The sequence below is a fragment of the Aegilops tauschii genome, chromosome 1, assembly GCF_002575655.3.
Source record: "Aegilops tauschii subsp. strangulata cultivar AL8/78 chromosome 1, Aet v6.0, whole genome shotgun sequence".
In the NCBI taxonomy this organism is placed as follows: Eukaryota; Viridiplantae; Streptophyta; class Magnoliopsida; order Poales; family Poaceae; genus Aegilops; species Aegilops tauschii.
The window spans coordinates 11,971,946-11,996,445 of NC_053035.3; the positions used below are offsets into that span (position 1 = coordinate 11,971,946).

Below are 24,500 nucleotides of genomic sequence, written 5' to 3' on the forward strand. Positions count from 1 at the left end.
TTTCCTATCCATGCAACTCATCCACCTTAATAAGTCATGCATGTTTGCCATGCAACTCATCCTCATAATATCATTATCCTACCAATTTTAGCATGTCTTACTGCTGCAATGAGAGAGTTATATTCTTCTTTTTTGCAGGAAAAGAGAGATAGTTATCTTCTAGTATACCAAGATAGTTGATTCTCACTACTTTTATTTTTCTCAATATGCACACATGCCACCTTATCACACATGTCACCTCATTAATTATTATCGTCCTCCTATTTTTTCAGTTGCATGTTCCAGCTCACTATCAGGGGCGGACCAAGAGGGAAAATGACCCAGTGTCCCAGTGTTAAAGAAGGCACATTTTCCATCTAATGATAGGGTGTCACACACTACACTATACATGAAACTTACCAAGGAAAATTTAGAAGGTTGAGTTGCACCTAACACCATAACACGATGTCTTTATTAGAAAGACATCAGATAGATAAAATGTATATGGGCTAAACCTGGACATCTTGCTTTGCAAACTCAAAAAAGATATATTTAAATTATATGGTGCACATGCATAAATCCTCAGGCATAAACATAGTTATTTAAAAATAATAATTTCTTTGCTTCAGTTCAAGCATCTTAATCATAAAACACTCTGGGGCATCAATCCGCACAACCAACCAACACTACATGCATTTTGCAAATTTACAATCTCAAAACAATAGATCACAAGTTAGTGAGTCATGCACAATAGTACCGACCAAATCTTGAACAAGAACAAGAATGACACCTGTATTCCTGCGAGATAAAATCAATGGATTAAGTACAAAGGTTTAGGGGTTGTTTGGTATTAGACCTAGGAATGCCACACTAAATATTTTTGGCAAACCTGCCTGAGGTTAGTTTCATAAATTGGAGCCACAAGTTGGCAAACATAAGAGAATCTTGCCACATTTTTTGAGTGTACGCGACATGGGTTCTCAGTGTGGCAAAAAGCATCTTGCCTATGATGCGTCTTAAACCAAACTTCCATCTAAGTTGGTCAAAGTTTCCTAACCTTAGGTGTGACAAACTTAAACAAATTTAGTCTCAAACCAGATAGCCTCTTAGTCTTTTCCTCTGCCTACTAAGATGTTTTAGTTCGACTTACTCTCAGACACGAAAACATGTACATTTAGACAAGAGCAAAATTGCCTCACTACTTATGAATGACTATCTAGATGGATGGTACTCCTGCTTCCTAGGAATTCTTCAGGGTATCTAATCAAGCGGTGACCACTTGTGGGTGCTCGGTCAATACAACGGGCAAGTGGTGGCCCGTACGCCTAGACACATGCATATGCATGCAACCAATTTTTTATCCACCACACAACACCCGTGAAGCTCTCGTGGCCTCACACCGTCTTCATATACCATCTCCCACTAGATCGGGAGCGCGCCTTGGCGCGAGGGTGCCGGGCGCAACATTTTGGTAATGCAGGTAATGATAAGTTAAGAAATCCAAGTTTAGTATATTCATTAATACAGGATAATGCAGGCATATAAAATAAATTAGAGAACCAACACTGGAACTAAGACATAATTCGTTCATAATTTGACATAACCATTTAGTAGTTAATCCATCTGAAGGATTGTCTCATATTGATGATCACACATAATTTACAATAAGGGTAGGGTAGTCTGCTACCACACTGATTTAGAAATTCTCTGTAGAACTACCACACTGTAGGACTGTCTCATAGTGACGATCACACGTAATTTACAATAAGGGTGTGGTAGTCTGCTACCACACATAATATTACTCGATAAACCAAAATAACTTCATTTTCTTATGCGGTCGAACTTCATTTTCTTATGTGGTCGAAACATCGGCCGCATTCACCACAGCTTAAGCTCAGATGAGCAGTAACCAGTAACCACTATTGTTGTCCTCATGGTCAGATGAATAGTAAGTCAGGAAACTCATCATATTCGGCGTAGTTAGACTCATCATCACATGTGTCATTACCGATGGTCTTGATGGCATCAGTCGACATCATAGACAAGTAGCCAAGGTTGTCAGCTTCTTCAGTAAGACCATAGCAATCCCAGGTGACGTCACCCTTGATAGGAGAAGAGCCTGAAGGCAGGTAATTAACTGGCACTTTGACAATACGACCTGCGAAACAAAGCACGTCGTCTGCCAGTGACCCCACAGCCCCTGCTAATCGTCACAATCCCAAAATTAATAATCAAGTGAATCGGCAAAAACCAAGCAAACTTGCATGCACATGGTGTTGGGGAACGTAGCGGAAATTCAAAATTTTCTACGCATCACCAAGATCAATCTATGGAGTAATCTAGCAACGAGGGGAAGGGGAGTGCATCTACATACCCTTGTAGATCACGATGCGGAAGCATTGCAAGAACGCGGATGAAGGAGTCGTACTCGTAGCGATTCAGATAGTGGTTGATTCCGATCTAAGCGCCGAACCACGGCGCCTCCGCGTTCAACACACGTGCAGCCCGGTGACGTCTCCCACGCCTTGATCCAGCAAGGAGAGAGGGAGAGGTTGGGGAAGACTCCGTCCAGAAGGAGCACAACGGCATGGTGGTGATGGAGGAGAGTGGCACTCCAGCAGGGCTTCGCCAAGCACTGCGAGAGACGAGGAGGGAGAGGGGTAGCGCTGCGCCAAGAGAGAGATGTTCTCATGTCTATGGCAGCCCCAAAACCCCCACTATATATAGGGGAGGGGGAGGGGCTGCGCCCCCATCTAGGGTTCCCCCCCAAGGGGTGCGGCCAGCCCTAGATGGGAGTTGGAGGGGCGGCCAAGGGGGAAGAGAGGGGGGCGCACCACTAGGTGGGCCTTAGGCCCATCTGAGCCTAGGGTTTCCCCCTTCCCCCCTTCCCTGCGCCTTGGGCCTCTTGTGGGGGGCGCACCAGCTCACCTGGGGCTGGTCCCCTCCCACACTTGGCCCACGCAGCCCTCTGGGGCCGGTGGCCCCACCTGGTGGACCCCCGGGACCCTCCCAGTGGTCCCAGTACGTTACCGATAGCACCCGAAACTTTTCCGGTGACCAAAACAGGACTTCCCATATATAAATCTTTACCTCCGGACCATTCCGGAACTCCTCGTGACGTCCGGGATCTCATCCGGGACTCCGAACAACATTCGGTAACCACGTATATCTATTCCCTATAACCCTAGCGTCATCGAACCTTAAGTGTGTAGACCCTACGGGTTCGGGAACCATGCAGACATGACCGAGACGTTCTCCGGCCAATAACCAACAGCGGGATCTGGATACCCATGTTGGCTCCCACATGTTCCAAGATGATCTCATCGGATGAACCACGATGTCGGGGATTCAATCAATCCCGTATACAATTCCCTTTGTCTATCGGTATGTTACTTGCCCGAGATTCGATCGTCGGTATCCCGATACCTTGTTCAATCTCGTTACCAGCAAGTCTCTTTACTCGTTCCGTAACACATCATCCCGTGATCAACTCCTTGGTCACATTGTGCACATTATGATGATGTCCTACCGAGTGGGCCCAGAGATACCTCTCCGTTTACACGGAGTGACAAATCCCAGTCTCGATTCATGCCAACCCAACAGACACTTTCGAAGATACCTGTAGTGCACCTTTATAGCCACCCAGTTACGTTCTGACGTTTGATACACCCAAAGCATTCCTACGGTATCCGGGAGTTGCACAATCTCATGGTCTAAGGAAATGATACTTGACATTAGAAAAGCTCTTAGCAAACGAACTACACGATCTTGTGCTAGGCTTAGGATTGGGTCTTGTCCATCACATCATTCTCCAAATGATGTGATCCCGTTATCAACGACATCCAATGTCCATGGTCAGGAAACCGTAACCATCTATTGATCAACGAGCTAGTCAACTAGAGGCTTACTAGGGACATGGTGTTGTCTATGTATCCACACATGTATCTGAGTTTCCTATCAATACAATTTTAGCAAGGATAATAAACGATTATCATGAACAAGGAAATAGAATAATAACCAATTTATTATTGCCTCTAGGGCATATTTCCAACAGTCTCCCACTTGCACTAGAGTCAATAATCTAGTTCACATCACCATGTGATTAACACTCACAGGTCACATCACCATGTGACCAACATCCAAAGAGTTTACTAGAGTCAACAATCTAGTTCACATCACTATGTGATTAACACTCAATGAGTTCTGGTTTGATCATGTTATGCTTGTGAGAGAGGTTATTAGTCAACGGGTCTGAACCTTTCAGATCCGTGTGTGCTTTACGAATATCTATGTCATCTTGTGGATGCTTCCACGCGCTACTTGGAGCCATTTCAAATAACTGCTCTACTATACGAATCCGGTTTACTACTCAGAGTCATCCGGATTAGTGTCAAAGTTCGCATCGACGTAACTCTTTACGACGAACTCCTTTTCACCTCCATAATCGAGAAAATTCCTTAGTCCACTAGATACTAAGGATAAGTTCGACCGCTGTCATGTGATCCATTCCCGGATCACTATTGTACCCCTTGGCCAACTCATGGCAAGGCACACTTCATGTGCGGTACACAGCATAGCATACTATAGAGCCTTCGTCTAAAGCATAGGGGACGACCTTCGTCCTTTCTCTCTCTTCTGCTGTGGTCAGGTCTTGAGTCTTACTCAATACTCACACCTTGTAACACAGCCAAGAACTCCTTCTTTGCTGATCTATTTTGAACTCCTTCAAAAACTTGTCACGGTATGTATTCATTTGAAAGTACTATTAAGCGTTTTTGATCTATCCTTATAGATCTTGATGCTCAATGTTCAAGTAGCTTAATCCAGGTTTTCCATTGAAAAACACCTTTCAAATAACCCTGTATGCTTTCCAGAAATTCTACATCATTTCTGATCAACAATATGTTAACAACATATATTCATCAAAAATTCTATAGTGCTCCCACTCACTTCTTTGGAAATACAAGTTTCTCATAAACTTTGTATAAACCCAAAATCTTTGATCATCTCATCAAAGCGTACATTCCAACTCCGAGATGCTTACTCCAGTCCTTAGAAGGATTGCTGGAGCTTTGCACACTTGTTAGCATCTTTCAGGATTGACAAAAACCTTCTGGTTGTATCACATACAACCTTTCCTCAAGAAAATCGTCGAGGAAACAATGTTTTGACATCCTATCTGCAAGACTGCTAATACAATTCCAACAGACTCTTAGCATCGCTACGAGTGAGAAAGTCTCATCGTAGTCAACTCCTTGAACTTGTCGGAAAACATCTTAACGACAAGCCGAGCTTTCTTAATGGTGACACTTACCATCATTGTCTGTCTTCCTTTTAAAATCCATCTGCACCCAACAGCCTTACGACCATCAAGTATTTCTTCCAAAGTCTACACTTTGCTTTTATACATGGATCCTCTCTTGGATTTCATGGCCTCGAGCCATTCGTCGGAATCCGGGCCCACCATCGCTTCTCCATAGCTCGTAGGTTCATTGTTTTCTAGCAACATGACTTCCAAGACAGGATTACGTACCACTCTGAAGTAGTACGCATCCTTATCAACCTACGAGGTTTGGTAGTGACTTGATCCGAAGTTTCATGATCATATCATAAGCTTCCACTTCAATTGGTGTAGGTGCCACAGGAACAACTTCCTGTGCCCTGCTACACACTAGTTGAAGTTATGGTTCAATAACCTCATCAAGTCTCCACCATCCTCCCACTCAATTCTTTCGAGAGAACTTTTCCTCGAGAAAGGACTCGTTTCTAGAAGCAATTACTTTTGCTTCCAGATCTGAAATAGGAGGTATACCCAACTGTTTTGGGTATTCTATGAAGATGCATTTATCCGCTTTGGGTTCGAGCTTATTAGCCTGAAACTTTTTTCACATAAGCATCGCAGCCCCAAACTTTTAAGAAACGACAACTCAGGTTTCTCTAAACGGTGTCGTCTCAACGGAATTGCGTGGTGCCCTATTTAAAGTGAATGCGGTTATCTCTAATGCCTAACCCATAAACGATAGTGGTAATTCGATAAGAGACATCATGGTATGCACCATATCCAATAGGGTGCAGTTATGATGTTCGGACACACCATCACACTGTGGTGTTCCAGGCGGTATTAATTGCGGAACACTTTCCACAATGTCTTAATTGTGTGCCAAACTCGTAACTCAGATATCTCTATGATCATATCATAGACATTTTATCCTCTTGTCACGACGATCTTCAACTTCACTCTGAAATTACTTGAACCTTTCAATAATTCAGACTTGTGTTTCATCAAGTAAATATTCTCAGCATCTACTCAAATCATCTGTGAAGTAAGAACATATCGATATCCACTGCGTGCCTCAGCACTCATTGGACTGCACACATCAAATGTATTACTTCCAACAAGTTGCTCTCTTGTTCCATTTTACTGAAAACGAGGCTTTTCAGTCATCTTGCCCATGTGGTATGATTTGCATGTCTCAAGTGATTCAAAATCAAGTGAGTCCAAACGATCCATCTGCATGGAGTTTCTTCACGCATATATACCAATAGACATGGTTCGCATGTCTCAATCCTTTCAAAACGAGTGAGTCCAAAGATCCATCTACATGGAGCTTCTTCATGCGTTCTATACCAATATGACTCAAATGGCAGTGCCACAAGTATGTGGTACTATCATTACTATTTTATATCTTTTTGGCACGAACATGTGTGTCACTGCGATCGAGATTCATTTTAGGTGCAAGACCATTGAAGGTATTATTCAAATAAACAGAGTAACCATTATTCTCCTTAAATGAATAACCGTATTGCGATAAACATAATCCAATCATGTTTATGCTCAACGCAGACACCAATCTCGATGGTAGAGGGAGCATGCGATGCTTGATCTCATCAACCTTGGAAACACTTCCAACACATATCGTCATCTCACCTTTAGCTAGTCTCCGTTTATTCCGCAGCTTTTATTTCGAGTTACTAACACTTAGCAACCGAACCGGTATCTAATACCCTAGTGCTGCTAGGAGTACTAGTAAAGTACACATTCATATAATGTATATCCAATATACTTCTGTCGACCTTGCCTGCCTTCTCATCTACCAAGTATCTAGGGTAGTTCTGCTTCAATGACCGTTCCCCTCATTACAGAAGCACTTAGTCTCGGGTTTGGGTTCAACCTTGGGATTCTTCACTAGAGCAGCAAATGATTTGCTGTTTCATGAAGTATCCCTTCTTCCCTTGCCCTTCTTAAAACTAGTGGTTTTACCAACCATCAACAATTGATGCTCCTATTTGATTTCTACTTTCACGGTGTCAAACATCGCGAATAGCTCAAGAATCATCATCTATCCCTGATATGTTATAGCTCATCACGAAGCTCTAATAGCTTGGTGGCAGTGACTATGGAGAACCATCACTATCTCATCTGGAAGATTAACTCCCACTCGATTCAAGCGATTGCAGTACTCAAACAATCTGAGCACATGCTCAACGATTGAGCTTTTCTCCCTTAGTTTGCAGGCTTAAGAAACTTGTCAGAGGTCTCATACCTCTTGACGTGGGCACTAGTCTGAAATCCCAATTTCAGTCTTCGGAACATCTCATATGTTCTGCGACGTTTCAAAACCGTCTTTGGTGCCACAATTCTAAACCGTTAGCATTACGCACTGAACTATCACGTAGTCATCAAAACGTGTATGTCAGATGTCCCGCAACATCTACAGACGACGCTGAGGTTCAGCACACCGAGCGGTGCATTAAGGACATAAGCCTTCTGTGCAGCAATGAGGACAATCCTCAGTTTACGGACCCAGTCCGCATAATTGCTACTACCAACTTTCAACTAAATTTTCTCTAGGAACATATCTTTAAATAGTAGAGCTAAAGCGTAAGCTATGACATAATTTGCAAAGACCTTTTGACTATGTTCATGATAATTAAGTTCATCTGATTATTTAATGAACTCCCACTCAGATAGACATCCCTCTAGTCATCTAAGTGATACATGATCCGAGTCAAACTAGGCCGTGTCCGATCATCACGTGAGACGGACTAGTCATCATCGGTGAACATCTCCATGTTGATCGCATCTACTATACGACTCATGTTCGACCTTTCGATCTCTTGTGTTCCAAGGCCATGTCTGTACATGCTAGGCTCGTCAAGTCAACCTAAGTGTTTCGCATGTGTTCCGAGGCCATGTCTGTACATGCTAGGCTCGACAACACCTGTTGTATGCGAACGTTAGAATCTATCACACCCGATCATCACGTGGTGCTTCGAAACAACGAACCTTCGCAACGGTGCACAGTTAGGGGGAACACGTCTCTTGAAATTTTAGTGAGGGATCATCTTATTTATGCTACCGTCGTTCTAAGCAAATAAGATGTAAACATGACAAACATCACATGCAAATCATAAAGTGACGTGATATGGCCAATATCATCCTGCGCCTTTGATCTCCATCTTCGAGGCGCGGCATGATCACCTTCGTCACCGGCATGACACCATGATCTCCATCATCATGATCTCCATCATTGTGTCTTCATGAAGTTGTCTCGCCAACTATTACTTCTACTATTATGGCTAACGGTTAGCAATAAAGTAAAGTAATTACATGGCGTTTTCATCGACACGCAGGTCATACAATAAATTAAGACAACTCCTATGGCTCCTGCCGGTTGTCATACTCATCGACATGCAAGTCATGATTCCTATTACAAGCACATGATCAATCTCATACATCACATATATCATTCATCACATCCTTTTGGCCATATCACATCACATAGCATACCCTGCAAAAACAAGTTAGACGTCCTCTAATTGTTGTTGCATGTTTTACATGGCTGCTATGGGTTTCTAGCAAGAATGTTTCTTACCTACGCAAAAGCCACAACGTGATATGCCAATTTCTATTTACCCTTCATAAGGACCCTTTTCATCGAATCCGATCCGACTAAAGTGGGGGGGACAGACACCCGCTAGCCACCTTATGCAACTAGTACATGTCAGTCGGTGGAATCTGTCTCACGTAAGTGTATGTGTAAGGTCGGTCCGGGCCGCTTCATCCCACGATGCCGCCGAATCAAGATAAGACTAGTAACGGCAAGTAAATTGACAAAATCGATGCCCACAACTACTTTGTGTTCTACTCGTGCATAGAAACTACGCATAGACCTAGCTCATGATGCCACTGTTGGGGAACGTAGCGGAAATTCAAAATTTTCTACGCATCACCAAGATCAATCTATGGAGTAATCTAGCAACGAGGGGAAGGGGAGTGCATCTACATACCCTTGTAGATCGCGATGCGGAAGCGTTGCAAGAACGCGGATGAAGGAGTCGTACTCGTAGCGATTCAGATCGCGGTTGATTCCGATCTAAGCGCCGAACCACGGTGCCTCCGCGTTCAACACACGTGCAGCCCGGTGACGTCTCCCACGCCTTGATCCAGCAAGGAGAGAGGGAGAGGTTGGGGAAGACTCCGTCCAGCAGCAGCACAACGGCATGGTGGTGATGGAGGAGAGTGGCACTCCAGGAGGGCTTCGCCAAGCACTGCGAGAGACGAGGAGGGAGAGGGGTAGGGCTGCGCCAAGAGAGAGATGTTCTCATTGTTGGAAATATGCCCTAGAGGCAATAATAAAATTGTTATTATTATATTTCCTTGTTCATGATAATTTTCTATTGTTCATGCTATAATTGTGTTATCCGGAAATCGTAATACATGTGTGAATACATAGACCACAATGTGTCCCTAGTAAGCCTCTAGTTGACTAGCTCGTTGATCAACAGATAGTCATGGTTTCATGACTATGGACATTGGATGTCATTGATAACAGGATCACATCATTAGGAGAATGATGTGATGGACAAGACCCAATCCTAAGCATAGCACAAAGATCGTGTAGTTCGTTTGCTAGAGCTTTTCCAATGTCAAGTATCTTTTCCTTAGACCATGAGATCGTGTAACTCCCGGATGCCGTAGGAGTGCTTTGGGTGTACCAAACGTCACAACGTAACTGGGTGACTATAAAGGTACACTACAGGTATCTCTGAAAGTGTCTGTTGGGTTGACACGGATCGAGACTGGGATTTGTCACTCCGTATGACGGAGAGGTATCTCTGGGCCCACTCGGTAATGCATCATCATAATGAGCTCAATGTGACTAAGGAGTTAGCCACGGGATCATGCATTACGGTACGAGTAAAGTGACTTGCCGGTAACGAGATTGAACAAGGTATTGGGATACCGACGATCGAATCTCGGGCACGTAACGTACCGATTGACAAAGGGAATTGTATACGGGATTGATTGAATCCTCGACATCGTGGTTCATCCGATGAGATCATCGTGGAACATGTGGGAGCCAACATGGGTATCCAGATCCCGCTGTTGGTTATTGACCGGAGAGGCGTCTCGGTCATGTCTGCATGTCTCCCGAACCCGTAGGGTCTACACACTTAAGGTTCGGTGACGCTAGGGTTGTAGAGATATTAGTATGCGGAAACCCGAAAGTTGTTCGGAGTCCCGGATGAGATCCCGGACGTCACGAGGAGTTCTGGAATGGTTCGGAGGTGAAGAATTATATATAGGAAATCCAGTTTCGGCCACCGGGAAAGTTTCAGGGGTTATCAGTATTGTACCGGGACCACCGGAAGGGTCCCGGGGGTCCACCGGGTGGGGCCACCTATCCCGGAGGGGCCCATGGGCTGAAGTGGGAGGGGAACCAGCCCCTGGTGGGCTGGTGCGCCCCCCATGGGCCTCCCCCTGCGCCTAGGGTTGGAAACCCTGGGGGTGGGGGGCACCCCACCTGACTTGGGGGGGGGGGGGGGAGTTTCCCCCCTTGGCCGGCGCCCCCCCCCCCATAGATGGGATCCCAGGGCCGGCGCCCCCCCAGGGGGCCTATATAAAGGGGGGAGGGAGGGCTGCTCTACCCTAGCCCCTGGCGCCTCCCTCTCCCTCCCGTGACACCTCTCCTTCCCGCTTGCGCTTGGCGAAGCCCTGCCGGGATCCCCGCTACTTCCACCACCACGCCGTCGTGCTGCTAGATCTCCATCAACCTCTCCTCCCCCCTTGCTGGATCAAGAAGGAGGAGACGTCGCTGCTCCGTACGTGTGTTGAACGCGGAGGTGCCGTCCGTTCGGCACTCGGTCATCGGTGATTTGGATCACGACGAGTACGACTCCATCAACCCCGTTCACTTGAACGCTTCCGCTCGCGATCTACAAGGGTATGTAGATGCACTCCTTTCCCCTCGTTGCTAGTAGACTCCATAGATGGATCTTGGTGATGCGTAGAAAATTTTAAAATTCTGCAACGATCCCCAACAGTGGCATCATGAGCCAGGCCTATGCGTAGTTACTATGCACGAGTAGAACACAAAGCAGTTGTGGGCGTAGATGTTGTCAATTTTTCTTGCCACTACTAGTCTTATCTTGTTTCAGCGGTATTGTGGGATGAAGCGGCCCGGACCGACCTTACACGTACGCTTACGTGAGACAGGTTCCACCGACTGACATGCACTAGTTGCATAAGGTGGCTAGCGGGTGTCTGTCTCTCCCACTTTAGTCGGAACCGGTTCGATGAAAAGGGTCCTTATGAAGGGTAAATAGAAATTGGCATATCACGTTGTGATTTTACGTAGGTAAGAAACGTTCTTGCTAGAAACCTATAGAAGCCACGTAAAAACTTGCAACAACAATTAGAGGACGTCTAACTTGTTTTTGCAGCATGTGCCTTGTGATGTGGTATGGCCAGAAGATGTGATGAATGATATATGTGATGTATGAGATTGATCATATTCTTGTAATAGGAATCACGACTTGCATGTCAATGAGTATGACAACCGGCAGGAGCCATAGGAGTTGTCTTTATTTTTTGTATGACCTGCGTGTCATTGAATAACGCCATGTAAATTACTTTACTTTATTGCTAAACGCGTTAGCCATAGAAGTAGAAGTAATCGTTGGCGTGACAACTTCATGAAGACACAATGATGGAGATCATGATGATGGAGATCATGGTGTCATGCCGGTGACGAAGATGATCATGGCGCCCCGAAGATGGAGATCAAAGGAGCAAAATGATATTGGCCATATCATGTCACTATTTGATTGCATGTGATGTTTATCATGTTTTGCATCTTATTTGCTTAGAACGACGGTAGTAAGTAAGATGATCCCTTATAATAATTTCAAGAAAGTGTTCCCCCTAACTGTGCACCGTTGCGAAGGTTCGTTGTTTCGAAGCACCACGTGATCATCGGGTGTGATAGATTCTAACGTTCGCATACAACGGGTGTTGACGAGCCTAGCATGTACATACATGGCCTCGGAACACATGCAATACACTTAGGTTGACTTGACGAGCCTAGCATGTACAGACATGGCCTCGGAACACGGAAGACCGAAAGGTCGAGCATGAGTCGTATAGAAGATACGATCAACATGGAGATGTTCACCGATCTTGACTAGTCCGTCTCACGTGATGATCGGACACGGCCTAGTTAACTCGCATCATGTTTTCACTTAGATGACTAGAGGGATGTCTATCTGAGTGGGAGTTCATTGAATAATTTGATTAGATGAACTTAGTCTAAAATCTTTACAATATGTCTTGTAGATCAAATGGCCCACGTTGTCCTCAACTTCAACGCGTTTCTAGAGAAAACCAAGCTGAAAGATGATGGCAGCAACTATACGGACTGGGTCCGGAACCTGAGGATCATCCTCATAGCTGCCAAGAAAGATTATGTCCTAGAAGCACCGCTAGGTGAAGCACCCATCCCAGAGAACCAAGACGTTATGAACGCTTGGCAATCACGTGCTGATGATTACTCCCTCGTTCAGTGCAGCATGCTTTACAGCTTAGAACCGGGGCTCCAAAAGCGTTTTGAGAAACATGGAGCATATGAGATGTTCGAAGAGCTGAAAATGGTTTTCCAAGCTCATGCCCGGGTCGAGAGATATGAAGTCTCCGACAAGTTCTTCAGTTGTAAAATGGAGGAAAATATTTCTGTCAGTGAGCACATACTCAGAATGTCTGGGTTACACAACCGCTTGTCTCAGCTGGGAGTGAATCTCCCGGATGACGCGGTCATTGACATAATCCTTCAGTACTTCCACCAAGCTACAAGAGCTTTGTGATGAACTTCAATATGCAGGGGATGGAAAAGACCATTCCTGAGGTATATTCAATGCTGAAATCAGCGGAGGTGGAGATCAAAAAGGAACATCAAGTGTTGATGGTGAATAAAACCACTAAGTTCAAGAAGGGCAAGGGTAAGAAGAACTTCAAGAAAGACGGCAAGGGAGTTGCCGCGCCCGGTAAACCAGTTGCCGGGAAGAAGCCAAGGAATGGACCCAAGCCTGAGACTGAGTGCTTTTATTGCAAGGGAAGTGGTCACTGGAAGCGGAACTGCCCCAAATACTTAGCGGACAAGAAGGCCGGCAACACCAAAGTTATATGTGATATACATGTAATTGATGTGTACCTTACCAGTACTCGTAGTAGCTCCTGGGTATTTGATACCGGTGCGGTTGCTCATATTTGTAACTCAAAACAGGAGCTGCGGAATAAGCGCAGACTGGCGAAGGACGAGGTGACGATGCGCGTCGGGAATGGTTCCAAGGTCGATGTGATCGCCGTCGGCATGCTACCTCTGCACTTACCTACGGGATTAGTTTTAAACCTCAATAATTGTTATTTAGTGCCAGCTTTGAGCATGAACATTGTATCTGGATCTCATTTAATTCGAGATGGCTACTCATTTAAATCCGAGAATAATGGTTGTTCTATTTATATGAGAGATATGTTTTATGGTCATGCCCCGCTGGTCAATGGTTTATTCTTGATGAATCTCGAACGTGATGTTACACATATTCATAGTGTGAATACCAAAATATGTAAAGTTGATAACGATAGTCCCACATACTTGTGGCACTGCCGCCTTGGTCACATTGGTGTCAAACGCATGAAGAAGCTCCATGCAGATGGACTTTTGGAGTCTCTTGATTACGAATCATTTGACACGTGCGAACCATGCCTCATGGGTAAGATGACCAAGACTCCGTTCTCCGGAACAATGGAGCGAGCAACCAGCTTATTGGAAATCATACATACTGATGTGTGCGGTCCAATGAGTGTTGGGGCTCGTGGTGGCTATCTTTATGTTCTCACTCTCACTGATGATTTAAGTAGATATGGGTATGTCTACCTAATGAAACACAAGTCTGAAACCTTTGAAGTTCAAGGAATTTCAGAGTGAGGTTGAGAATCAACGTGACAGGAAAATAAAGTTCCTGCGATCAGATCGTGGAGGGGAATATTTAAGTCACGAATTTGGCACACACTTAAGGAAATGTGGAATCGTTTCACAACTCACGCCGCCTGGAACACCACAGCGAAATGGTGTGTCCGAACGTCGTAATCGCACTCTATTGGATATGGTGCGATCTATGATGTCTCTTACCGATCTACCGCTCTCATTTTGGGGCTATGCTTTAGAGACTGCCGCATTCACTTTAAATAGGGCTCCGTCGAAATTCGTTGAGACGACACCGTATGAATTATGGTTTGGGAAGAAACCTAAGCTGTCATTTCTAAAAGTTTGGGGATGCGATGCTTATGTCAAGAAACTTCAACCTGAAAAGCTCAAACCCAAGTCGGAAAAATGCGTCTTCATAGGATACCCTAAGGAAACCATTGGGTATACCTTCTACCTCAGATCCGAAGGCAAGATCTTTGTTGCCAAGAACGGGTCCTTTCTGGAGAAAGAGTTTCTCTCGAAAGAATTAAGTGGGAGGAAAGTGGAACTTGATGAGGTGATAGTCGCCCCTTCCGAACCGGAAAGTAGCGCAGCGCAGGAAGATGTTCCTGTGGTGCCTACACCGACTGGGGAGGAAGTTAATGATGATGATCATGAAGCTTCGGATCAAGTTACTGCTGAACTTCGTAGGTCCACAAGGACACGTTCCGCACCAGAGTGGTACGGCAACCCTGTCCTGGAAATCATGTTGTTAGACAACGGCGAACCTTCGAACTATGAAGAAGCGAAGGCGGGCCCGGATTCCGACAAATGGCTAGAAGCCATGAAATCCGAGATAGGATCCATGTATGAGAACGAAGTATGGACTTTGACTGACTTGCCCGATGATCGGCGAGCCATAGAAAATAAACGGATCTTTAAGAAGAAGACAGACGCGGATGGTAACGTGACCATCTATAAGGCTCGACTTGTCGCTAAGGGTTATCGACAAGTTCAAGGGGTTGACTATGATGAGACTTTCTCACCCGTAGCGAAGCTGAAGTCCGTCCGAATCATGTTAGCAATTGCCGCATTCTATGATTATGAGATATGACAAATGGACGTCAAAACGGCATTCCTTAACGGCTTTCTTAAGGAAGAATTGTATATGATGCAGCCGGAAGGTTTTGTCGATCCTAAGAATGCTAACAAGGTATGCAAGCTCCAGCGCTCCATCTATGGGCTGGTGCAAGCATCTCGGAGTTGGAACATTCGTTTTGATGAGATGATCAAAGCTTTTGGGTTTACACAGACTTATGGAGAAGCCTGTGTTTACAAGAAAGTGAGTGGGAGCTCTGTAGCATTTCTCTTATTATATGTGGATGACATACTATTGATGGGAAATGATATAGAATTCTTGGAAAGTATAAAGGCCTACTTGAATAAGTGTTTTTCAATGAAGGACCTTGGAGAAGCTATTTATATATCAGGCATCAAGATCTATAGAGATAGATCAAGACGCCTCATTGGTCTTTCACAGAGTACGTACCTTGACAAGATATTGAAGAAGTTCAATATGGATCAGTCCAAGAAGGGGTTCTTGCCTGTATTGCAAGGTGTGCAATTGAGCACGGCTCAATGCCCGACCACGGCAGAAGATAGAGAAAAGATGAGTGTCATCCCCTATGCCTCGGCCATAGGGTCTATTATGTATGCCATGCTGTGTACCAGACCTGATGTAAACCTTGCCGTAAGTTTGGTAGGAAGGTACCAAAGTAATCCCGGCATGGAACACTGGACAGCGGTCAAGAATATCCTGAAGTACCTGAAGAGGACTAAGGATATGTTTCTCGTTTATGGAGGTGACGAAGAGCTCGTCGTAAAGGGTTACGTCGACGCTAGCTTCGACACAGATCTGGATGACTCGAAGTCACAAACCGGATACGTGTATATTTTGAATGGAGGGGCAGTAAGCTGGTGCAGTTGCAAGCAAAGTGTCGTGGCGGGATCTACATGTGAAGCGGAGTACATGGCAGCCTCAGAGGTAGCGCAAGAAGCAATCTGGATGAAGGAGTTCATTACCGACCTAGGGGTGATTCCCAATGCGTCGGGCCCGATGACTCTCTTCTGTGACAACACTGGAGCTATTGCCCTTGCCAAGGAGCCCAGGTTTCACAGGAAGACCAGGCATATCAAGCGTCGCTTCAACTCCATTCGTGAAAGTGTTCAAAATGGAGACATAGATATTTGTAAAGTACATACGGACCTGAATGTAGCACATCCATTGACTAAACCTCTCCCTAGAGCAAAACATGATCAACACCAGAACTCTATGGGTGTTCGATTCATCACAATGTAACTAGATTATTGACTCTAGTGCAAGTGGGAGACTGTTGGAAATATGCCCTAGAGGCAATAATAAAATGGTTATTATTATATTTCCTTGTTCATGATAATTGTCTATTGTTCATGCTATAATTGTGTTATCCGGAAATCGTAATACATGTGTGAATACATAGACCACAACGTGTCCCTAGTAAGCCTCTAGTTGACTAGCTCGTTGATCAACAGATAGTCATGGTTTCCTGACTATGGACATTGGATGTCATTGATAACGGGATCACATCATTAGGAGAATGATGTGATGAACAAGACCCAATCCTATGCATAGCACAAAGATCGTGTAGTTCGTTTGCTAGAGCTTTTCCAATGTCAAGTATCTTTTCCTTAGACCATGAGATCGTGTAACTCCCGGATGCCGTAGGAGTGCTTTGGGTGTACCAAACGTGACAACGTAACTGGGTGACTATAAAGGTACACTACAGGTATCTCTGAAAGTGTCTGTTGGGTTGACACGGATCGAGACTGGGATTTGTCACTCCGTATGACGGAGAGGTATCTCTGGGCCCACTCGGTAATGCGTCATCATAATGAGCTCAATGTGACTAAGGAGTTAGCCACAGGATCATGCATTACGGTACGAGTAAAGTGACTTGCCGGTAACGAGATTGAACAAGGTATTGGGATACCGACGATCGAATCTCGGGCACATAACATACCGATTGACAAAGGGAATTGTATACGGGATTGATTGAATCCTCGACATCGTGGTTCATCCGATGAGATCATCGTGGAACATGTGGGAGCCAACATGGGTATCCAGATCCCGCTGTTGGTTATTGACCGAAGAGGCGTCTCGGTCATGTCTGCATGTCTCCCGAACCCGTAGGGTCTACACACTTAAGGTTCGGTGACGCTAGGGTTGTAGAGATATTAGTATGCAGAAACCCGAAAGTTGTTCGGAGTCCCGGATGAGATCCCGGACGTCACGAGGAGTTCCGGAATGGTCCGGAGGTGAAGAATTATATATAGGAAGTCCAGTTTCGGCCACCGGGAAAGTTTCGGGGGTTATCGGTATTGTACCGGGACCACCGGAAGGGTCCCAGGGGTCCACCGGGTGGGGCCACCTATCTCGGAGGGCCCCATGGGCTGAAGTGGGAGGGGAACCAGCCCCTGGTGGCCTGGTGCGCCCCCCATGGGCCTCCCCCTGCGCCTAGGGTTGGAAACCCTAGGGGTGGGGGGCGCCCCACCTGACTTGGGGGGGGGGATTTCCCCCCTTGGCCGCCGCCCCCCATAGATGGGATCCCAGGGCCGGCGCCCCCCCAGGGGGCCTATATAAAGGGGGGGAGGGAGGGCTGCTCTACCCTAGCCCCTGGCACCTCCCTCTCCCTCCCGTGACACCTCTCCTTCCCGCTTGCGCTTGGCGAAGCCCTGCCGGGATCCCCGCTACTTCCACCACCACGCCGTCGTGCTGCTGGATCTCCATCAACCTCTCCTTCCCCCTTGCTGGATCAAGAAGGAGGAGACGTCGCTGCTCCGTACGTGTGTTGAACGCGGAGGTGTCGTCCGTTCGGCACTCGGTCATCGGTGATTTGGATCACGACGAGTACGACTCCATCAACCCCGTTCACTTGAACGCTTCCGCTCGCGATCTACAAGGGTATGTAGATGCACTCCTTTCCCCTCGTTGCTAGTAGACTCCATAGATGGATCTTGGTGATGCGTAGAAAATTTTAAAATTCTGCAACGATCCCCAACACTCATGTCTATGGCAGCCCCAAAACCCCCACTATATATAGGGGAGGGGGAGGGGCTGCGCCCCCATCTAGGGTTCCCCCCCAAGGGGTGCGGCCAGCCCTAGATGGGAGTTGGAGGGGCGGCCAAGGGGGAAGAGAGGGGGGCGCACCACTAGGTGGGCCTTAGGCCCATCTGAGCCTAGGGTTTCCCCCTTCCCCCCTTCCCTGCGCCTTGGGCCTCTTGTGGGGGGCGCACCAGCTCACCTGGGGCTGGTCCCCTCGCACACTTGGCCCACGCAGCCCTCTGGGGCCGGTGGCCCCACCTGGTGGACCCCCGGGACCCTCCCGGTGGTCCCGGTACGTTACCGATAGCACCCGAAACTTTTCTGATGACCAAAACAGGACTTCCCATATATAAATCTTTACCTCCGGACCATTCCGGAACTCCTCGTGACGTCCGGGATCTCATCCGGGACTCCGAACAACATTCGGTAACCACGTATATCTATTCCCTATAACCCTAGCGTCATCGAACCTTAAGTGTGTAGACCCTACGGGTTCGGGAACCATACAGACATGACCGAGACGTTCTCCGGCCAATAACCAACAGCGGGATCTGGATACCCATGTTGGCTCCCACATGTTCCAAGATGATCTCATCGGATGAACCACGATGTCGGGGATTCAATCAATCCCGTATACAATTCCCTTTGTCTATCGGTATGTTACTTGCCCGAGATTCGATCGTCGGTATCCCGATACCTTGTTCAATCTCGTTACCAGCAAGTCTCTTTACTCGTTCCGTAACACATCATCCCGTGATCAACTCCTTGGTCACATTGTGCACATTATGATGATTTCCTACCGAGTGGGCCCAGAGATACCTCTCCGTTTACACGGAGTGACAAATCCCAGTCTCGATTCGTGCCAACCCAACAGACACTTTCGGAGATACCTGTAGTGCACCTTTATAGCCACCCAGTTACGTTGTGACGTTTGATACACCCAGAGCATTCCTACGGTATCCGGGAGTTGCACAATCTCATGGTCTAAGGAAATGATACTTGACATTAGAAAAGCTCTTAGCAAACGAACTACACGATCTTGTGCTAGGCTTAGGATTGGGTCTTGTCCATCACATCATTCTCCTAATGATGTGATCCCGTTATCAACGACATCCAATGTCCATGGTCAGGAAACCGTAACCATCTATTGATCAACGAACTAGTCAACTAGAGGCTTACTAGGGACATGGTGTTGTCTATGTATCCACACATGTATCTGAGTTTCCTATCAATACAATTTTAGCATGGATAATAAACGATTATCATGAACAAGGAAATATAATGATAACCAATTTATTATTGCCTCTAGGGCATGTTTCCAACACATGGATCTCCCCTCCTTGTCACAAACTAATTAGTAAAAGGTGCATTCATACTCACTGAATTTGCGGAATCCAATACAGTGCATTTTTCAATGCTCCCCTGCCTCCCTATGGTAAGATGATTCCCTCGCTCTATTATGTATTGTAGTCTAATGCATAGAGTTCCTAAGAGAAACCAAACAACAACATAGACTTGACATCAATCATTTTGTGATAGATATGAATACAAACATTAACCAAATAGGATAAGCGTTCATTATTACAAACAAATAAAAGTTAAGAGAGCTATGGGATTTCCACCTCCTGGGAATACCTATGCAAATATATGGATTATCAAATTTGAAATTTAGAATGTCTAGTTTAAATGATTTCTGTTTTCCATAGGTATATCCCAGAAGGATAAAGACATTTAGCAAAAGCATTTACGAAATGTAGCAAATTAGTGAAAAGGGTAGTAAGACAAATGCAACATCTACAAATAGATTGACAAAATACCTACTATTGGAAATTGCATACAAAAAATAATCTTGTCACTTCAGAACATTTCTTAAAACAGTAAATATAAATGAAAAGATGGCATTTCTCGAAAATGGAAATTTAGAACCAAGATCTAAAAGATGTACAGTTTTGCTACCCATTAGAATATGAAACTCAGGACTACGCATTTCAGATGAGACACAATAAAAAAGAACTGGTAGGAAATGTTTCTGATAAGTAATAAGGAGCATGTACATTTTCCTTTTGCCTCCCTATCCTGACAGAACTCCCAGGATCTGCTACACACAAATAAATCCATGTTTAATCACATAAGGTATAAGAAGGAATGCATAGGAGAGGAACACACATAAACCAACAATCTATCAATTTATAAGGGCAAGAGAAATGACAGTTTAATTGCAATACACAACTTTGCTTTTAGAGAACCTGCACACTGATCAAATGTAACAGATTGATATTGGACTTAGTCAGCATGGTGACCAAACCTTAATAAACACTACATTGCCACATGTCATGTTATAGCAGAGGCATTAGGAGACACGCAAGCACGACACCAACTACAACCAATGCAGAATGTAAACAATAACCTAGAGGGCCACCACAACAGGAGAGAAAACCTGAAATTACCTGAATCCATGGTCAACGACGGCACTGCCTCTCTGCTTCAGTGCACTACAACCACTGGCCACACACACTGCTGACCAAGCCCCGCAACCTGGTGAATCTCGCACAATTGGCCATGGCCGAGGAGGACCCATCATTGTCCTCATGCTCAGCGAGGTCGCCAATCATGGACTTGGCGTTGGCGCATCGTCTGATGGAAAGCACAACAAGGCCATGGATGCTGCAACTGGCTCTGCTCTGCAGCCCCACCTTCTCCAACTCTGTGCTCGCAAGAATTGAAGCTGCAGTTTCCAAATCCTAATGTTCATAAAAGAAATCAGTCAGTTCAAACTTGAGTACCTCAAAAAAAATGGCTGCATGCTAGAAGATACAATTATAGGAGATCAGACCTTGAATGGTATGCCAACCACAAGCTTCGCATCAAGAGACCTATAAAGGAGCTCATAAGGCTGGCAAATAAAAGAGGCTTTCATCATTATAGAACACATTGACTAAGACACGAAATCTATATATCTTCGTTGTAGCTATTTTATCAACCAAAACAACATAGTAGCATAATTAGAGAAAGCACAAAACCAATCAAAGCTAGATACATGCACCAAAACGGCCAAATTACCTATACCACAATCAAAAGTATGATATACTGGTATAGATATGCATACCCCTCACTGTCTTATCACACTATTATACATCAAATTAACTAATGAAATGAGGCTGGGACCTAGCAACTGTAGCAAGGGATTCAATTGGACGGACATTGGGGCTAAACACTGGTCATTGGGGGTGGTGAACGGAACATGCAGGGGATTCCATCCCATTAACAAAGCTACTCCAACCTTCTTAATCATGACAACATATAAAGGCAGGAGGCTCACCTTGTTGTGGGTTGGCGATGAGGCAGTAGCTGCAAGATCGAAGGAGGAGGCTGAAGCGAGCTCACGCCGGTCGGTGGCAGCCGGATTTATCTGGAAGGCAGCCCCTAGGCGTCTTGCATGGCGTATCAAAGGCTGCTCACCTTGGGCCATCCGGGCCGTCCTAGGACGAGCGAAACTGCACTGGCATTAGTATTCGTACCTATGCTTGTTCAGAAATTTGGATCAAAATATAGTTGCACCAGTCACAACAATTGGACATGAATACACATATGTGCATTTGTGTGTCTCATATATTTGTTTAGAGCAGAACTTGTCACAGACACACAGACACACATAGAGACAGACACACACATTGGAAACAATGGCATTTAATTCGGTGGCATTAAAAAACAAGGAAAATAGCTACTAACAGAGGCTATAATATCATTCCAATGAAAATAAGAAAGATGGTACAGTCATCAAATTATCATGGATTGGCAAAGAAGCAGTGGCGTCTTGGGCTCGAGCAGGCGAGGTTGGCGAGCTGCAGGCCAGATAACATGATGGCTGATGGCCACCGCCAAATCTGTGTAGCGACGTAAACTACATATAGTGTATCACTGTATAGCTCATGCACCAAGTCCTCGAAATTCTAAGGAAAGTTTGCATAACAATCAAGCATTGCAAATACTTGGTATTTTATATTAGGTGTGCAGTCCAAATAATGGTTCATAACAATGCATCTATACAACAGAACGCACCACAAGCAAGCCAAACCAGGTATGAAAATAGTAGATAGCAAAGCAACATGAGAATAGTAGTCGAGTATATTGGCATACCTTTAATTCTCAAAGAGTTGATTGGTTCATAACAACGGTTTCCAGGAGAAATCTGCAATAGAAAAAAAAGATATTCCTTCGAAGAACGCCCAAACGTTCGAGCAGGATATGGTAATAAATATACATGATATGTAAACTTCAAAACTATATAGCAAATGAGCATATTGCAGAGAGATAAATGCAGATTTGGATGCAACATATTCATAGATCGTCAGAGTCCAATTATAGCAGCATATCCTTGTGGGACGGATACACCTTCTGAACTTCCCTCTAGCATACACATGTAGTCTAATCGTAGCAGCAGATGAGCCACATGTGGCACTTGAATTTATTGACTGTAGGTCTTACCACTGTAAAATACAAAGCATGGATCTTTTGCTGCTGTAACCAACTTTGTTTTCATAATTTTGTAAGAGACAGGAAAAAAAACTACTGCTTAGGATCTTAGGTCCCTAACCCTACAAATTAAAAATATTTTTGCCTCGTGGTAAGATGGCTTAATGAGATCAGGATGATTTCATTTAAATAATAGGGCAAGGAGTGCTCACATAACCAAGATTTGTGACTGGGAATATCTGGTGCATAATTTGAGCATATATATTTTACTGATGCATTTTTTTGTCCAAGAAGAAAAAGCTTAACCATTGCATATGTTCTCTGAACTTTATGCCCATTTTTCATAAGAACAAAACAAAACTAACCCTTGCACGTATTTCAGTAGCGGGTGGTTTACTCTTAGATTTCAAAACCTTGGACCTTCATACAACAAATGTACCAGCGACCGAATATACCTTCTGCCTACAACCTGGACGTCGAGGTTGGGGGTGGCGGCGACCTGGGTATTGGGATTGATGCTGACAGCGACCTTTGATGCTGACAGCGACCTTGGGGTCAGGGTAGGAGTTGGCGATGATCTGGCCATCACGCCTTAGTGCAGTAAAGAGTAACAGGTTTATAAAATTGTAACAAGCATATGTGCAAAAGATTGGGTTTCAAGCAAAATGCAACTAATCAGATTCAGTTTCTAACATCTGTTGCTAGCTCTCGTCTCTTTGGATTCTTGAATCACGTAGAATGCAGGCCTTGCAGTTTTTTCTGCTGTAGTTATGTCTCTTTGGATTCTTGCATCACGGGCTGCCCTTTTCAGCAATTATTCATTAGGTTGTCTACAGAATGGCCTACTAAACTTAGTTAGACTGTGATGAATATCTTCCCTGTAGAAAAATATAGACTGACTGAATATCTTCTTTGCAGATAAATGGAGAATGACGAACATCTTCTCCGCAGTGAAGGAGAACGGCGATGAACGGCAATGAGACAGGGATGAAGGGGTAATTTAGCACAGGAAACAGCTTTTGTTTTCTTTTCTGCACAAGGACATGAAATCTGCAAATACGTATATTATACGAACATTTCCATGTGTGAATTATCTTTCTGAAACTTCATAAACTGAAAAAAAAGAAAGTGTTCTACATATCTGAAAGTACCCCATTTCAGATCAGAATCCAGTTTATTTATTTATTTGTGAGAAGGATCAAAATACAAGTTGGGCCAATAACCAAGATCGCGCTGTTCTACTTTGCAGGAAATAAAACGAGCAGGGGTCTGGAGAGAAAATAATGGCAATCACACATACTGTGTTCATACCTGTCCTGGCATATTCCAGCACACAAACTAGCACCAGCCCTTCTTTGCAGGCAGTTGCAGCTCAACTACCCAAACAGACATTGAAGGCGGGATCAAGGCACAGCTTCATCGTTGGGCCTCCCCTACATACACTGCAACAGAAGACAGCAGAACCATTCAGTATTGCACCTTTTCTGGAGAGGAATGTTCAATATGGCACCTTGATATCAACGCACGCAATCTCACCGGAAGGAGACCAGGAAGATCAGCGAGAAGGTGTTGTCTTCAGGTTTGCGATGGAGATGATGAACTCATCGCCGCCGACTGCCTGGCAATGGTGAGCTATTCTGATTCACCTGTAATGTACTGTACTA

General features: G+C 45.0%; 1 protein-coding gene across 2 annotated transcripts; it reads right to left on the minus strand.

The window, feature by feature from the left end:
- Positions 1–1,368: 1,368 nt before the first annotated feature.
- On the minus strand, positions 1,369–24,397 carry LOC141039148 (uncharacterized). Of its 2 annotated transcripts, XR_012200152.1 has the most exons (7): positions 22,501–24,397; positions 21,683–21,857; positions 21,197–21,256; positions 20,811–21,104; positions 20,418–20,458; positions 19,744–19,850; positions 1,369–2,179 (listed from the first exon to the last, which is right to left on the minus strand). XR_012200152.1 is itself a non-coding variant. In XM_073506459.1 (5 exons), the coding sequence occupies exons 2-4, from the start codon at positions 21,830–21,832 to the stop codon at positions 20,856–20,858; spliced, it is 459 nt and encodes a 152-aa protein (XP_073362560.1). In that variant the 5' UTR covers positions 21,833–21,857; positions 22,501–24,397; the 3' UTR covers positions 20,229–20,458; positions 20,811–20,855. The 2 variants fall into 2 exon arrangements, 1 of the variants encoding a protein (XP_073362560.1); XM_073506459.1 differs by lacking the exons at positions 1,369–2,179; positions 19,744–19,850 and having other exon boundaries at positions 20,229–20,458.
- Positions 24,398–24,500: the final 103 nt, after the last annotated feature.